General features: G+C 49.5%; 1 protein-coding gene across 1 annotated transcript; it reads left to right on the top strand.

Moving 5' to 3' along the window:
* The first annotated feature begins 808 nt into the window (after positions 1-808).
* On the top strand, positions 809-2,020 carry LOC119593037. Its single transcript, XM_037941936.1, has one exon. It carries the CDS (start codon positions 1,601-1,603, stop codon positions 2,003-2,005), a length of 405 nt encoding a protein of 134 aa, XP_037797864.1. The 5' UTR covers positions 809-1,600; the 3' UTR covers positions 2,006-2,020.
* Positions 2,021-2,170: the final 150 nt, after the last annotated feature.

Here is a 2,170-nt window from a genome sequence, read left to right as displayed (position 1 = left end):
CCTGTCATTCGATTGCACCACGTGATAATCCACTTAACATCTACAATATACAGAGTTTGAGAACATTTGTCGAATACATAGTTCTGGTGTCTGTTCCGAACATCTGTAGTGTGCCAGTGACTCCTGTACAGTGTGTGTGGCATCTGTACACCTGGTGAGCTGTCGCAGGTGAGATATAGCGAGCGTTACGTCACGTTTGGATCTGGCGGAAGAAAGTCGATGTGCAGTGCTACCAGAATCTCCTGCATGGGTCATGATCTTTATGCTTGGATATCGATTAATGAAGCATTGTAAATACGGACAATAACTGTTCACCTGCACCGCGGTAGTCAACGTGTATAAATTCATATTCCAAAATATTTTTACCGCAAATCTGGTAACAACCTTCGTTACAATGGGGTGCTACGGCAGGCGGTAATTCATATTACTTGCATGGTTTCCGATGATTAAGGTAACAATAGTTCAACAGATTTATTTATCTATGACATTTTCACCAAGTTTTAGAGAAGAAAGGACAAAGTTTCCTTATCTGTCTGGAGTATCCAGGAACGTTTTCCAGGCATGCAACGATCGGTTAACGCTTTGTGAATTTTGTTCAGAATGTTTCGTGCTGTTCCACTAATCACCATCTTCTCGATATGGGGCCGGAGGTCTGACGTCATTTGACCGTGTATCGATTTTTAAAGTAATCTAATGAATTTCACTTGTTTCAATTCTTCGAAATGGCAGAAGGATTAAGACTTTGTTAAATTTAAAGATAGAGAAGCCGTAAAGATCGGAAAACGTGCGCGCGCCCAAGAACAGACCCCTCCTCCACACCGGTCATGTCATGCGTTCAATGTTTTTAAGACATCCAGTTGGCAGTCCTGCAGTCGGTCTCCGGAGCGCGAGAAGAGAGGATCGACCGCCCGTCTTGCAACCCTTTTGCTCCCTGGCTTTCGCGTGTTGTGAGGGACAAGGGGGTTGCTGATGGCTTTGATACACCGAGGATTTTTTTGCAATGACTTACTGTAGCTGTTTCCGGTAACGGGTGACGTACAGAAATCGTTCGATCATATCCCGTACTTCAAGTGTGATGTTGCTTCGTATTTCACACTTTCGTCGACGAAATTTAGCTGTAGGAAATTTGATTTGACGTTGTTGCCCTTGCATGCTGAGACCAAGATTCCAAAGGGTATTCGCGATAAGCAAGATCCAGGCTGGTTTCCGGCCTGACAAGTGACGCGAACGAGAGACAGACGTCATCCCCGCGTATTTACGTTATGGGACACAAAGAACGAGAACGTAATGGTTTACGCCGTTGTTAATCCACGTGACTCGTTCATTGTACAAACGGGCGTTATCGCTGCCGGTCATTCCACGTGAGAGGGACGGAACTGCGAGACCGAGGACCTACAAGGGGGCGACGACGAAGGGCACGACCGACCCTTGGACTGCAGCGCGGGCGATAACCACACGCAGTAAGGCGGAAGAGAGAGAAGGAGAGGGAAGAGCACGTAAGCGAGGCAGTGCGAGGTGTGAAGCTGGAAAGCGAAGGCGCGCGGGCGGGCTGTGGGCGGCGCAGCAGATGCGGCGGGCGTGAGGGCGGCGTGGGAGCGCCATGGGGCAGACGTACTCGGCTATGCGGGGCTCGCAGTCGGCGGTGCTGGGCGAGGTGGTGGTGGGCCTCGAGGCGCTGGCCATGCTCGAGTCCCCCGAGGAGCACAGCTCAACCGTCGTGCGCATGGCCAGCCCCCAGATCCCCGGTCTGCTCCGCAAGGGCCAGCTCTCCCCGTCGGCCAAGGGCGGCATCGGCGGGCTCAGACAGGTCCTGGGAGTAACGGAGGAGGACGAGGACGAAGACGAAACAGGGGAGAAAGAAGGACCTTTTTCTTCACCAGCTCCGAGTCTCAGAAGGATCCAGCAGAAGCGACGTGTGGAAGTAAGTACTGAAGTCCTTTTCGCCTTCACCATTAAGTCATCACAACTTCGTGAACTGTCAATTTCGTACAAGCACTGTCACTGACCGACAGCCTGTCACTTCAAGTGGCAAGTAGTGATGACAACGTTGTTATCATCACTACTTATTACTATATTTTCATCATTTCCTGTCTTTAACGTTGCCGTATCATTCACCTTTATGCTGAGATTATTATTTTCATTACAATCTGTTATTTCATCACATTGTTGG

The sequence above is a fragment of the Penaeus monodon genome, chromosome 31 (assembly GCF_015228065.2).
Source record: "Penaeus monodon isolate SGIC_2016 chromosome 31, NSTDA_Pmon_1, whole genome shotgun sequence".
In the NCBI taxonomy this organism is placed as follows: domain Eukaryota; kingdom Metazoa; phylum Arthropoda; class Malacostraca; order Decapoda; family Penaeidae; genus Penaeus; species Penaeus monodon.
The sequence above is the reverse complement of the archived record's forward strand: the minus strand, read 5'-3'. Positions and strand labels throughout refer to the sequence as shown.

What these genes read in the sequence shown, in the direction of transcription:
- LOC119593037 (XM_037941936.1), top strand. Translation starts at nt 1,601, where the DNA reads ATGGGGCAGACGTACTCGGCTATGCGGGGCTCGCAGTCGGCGGTGCTG.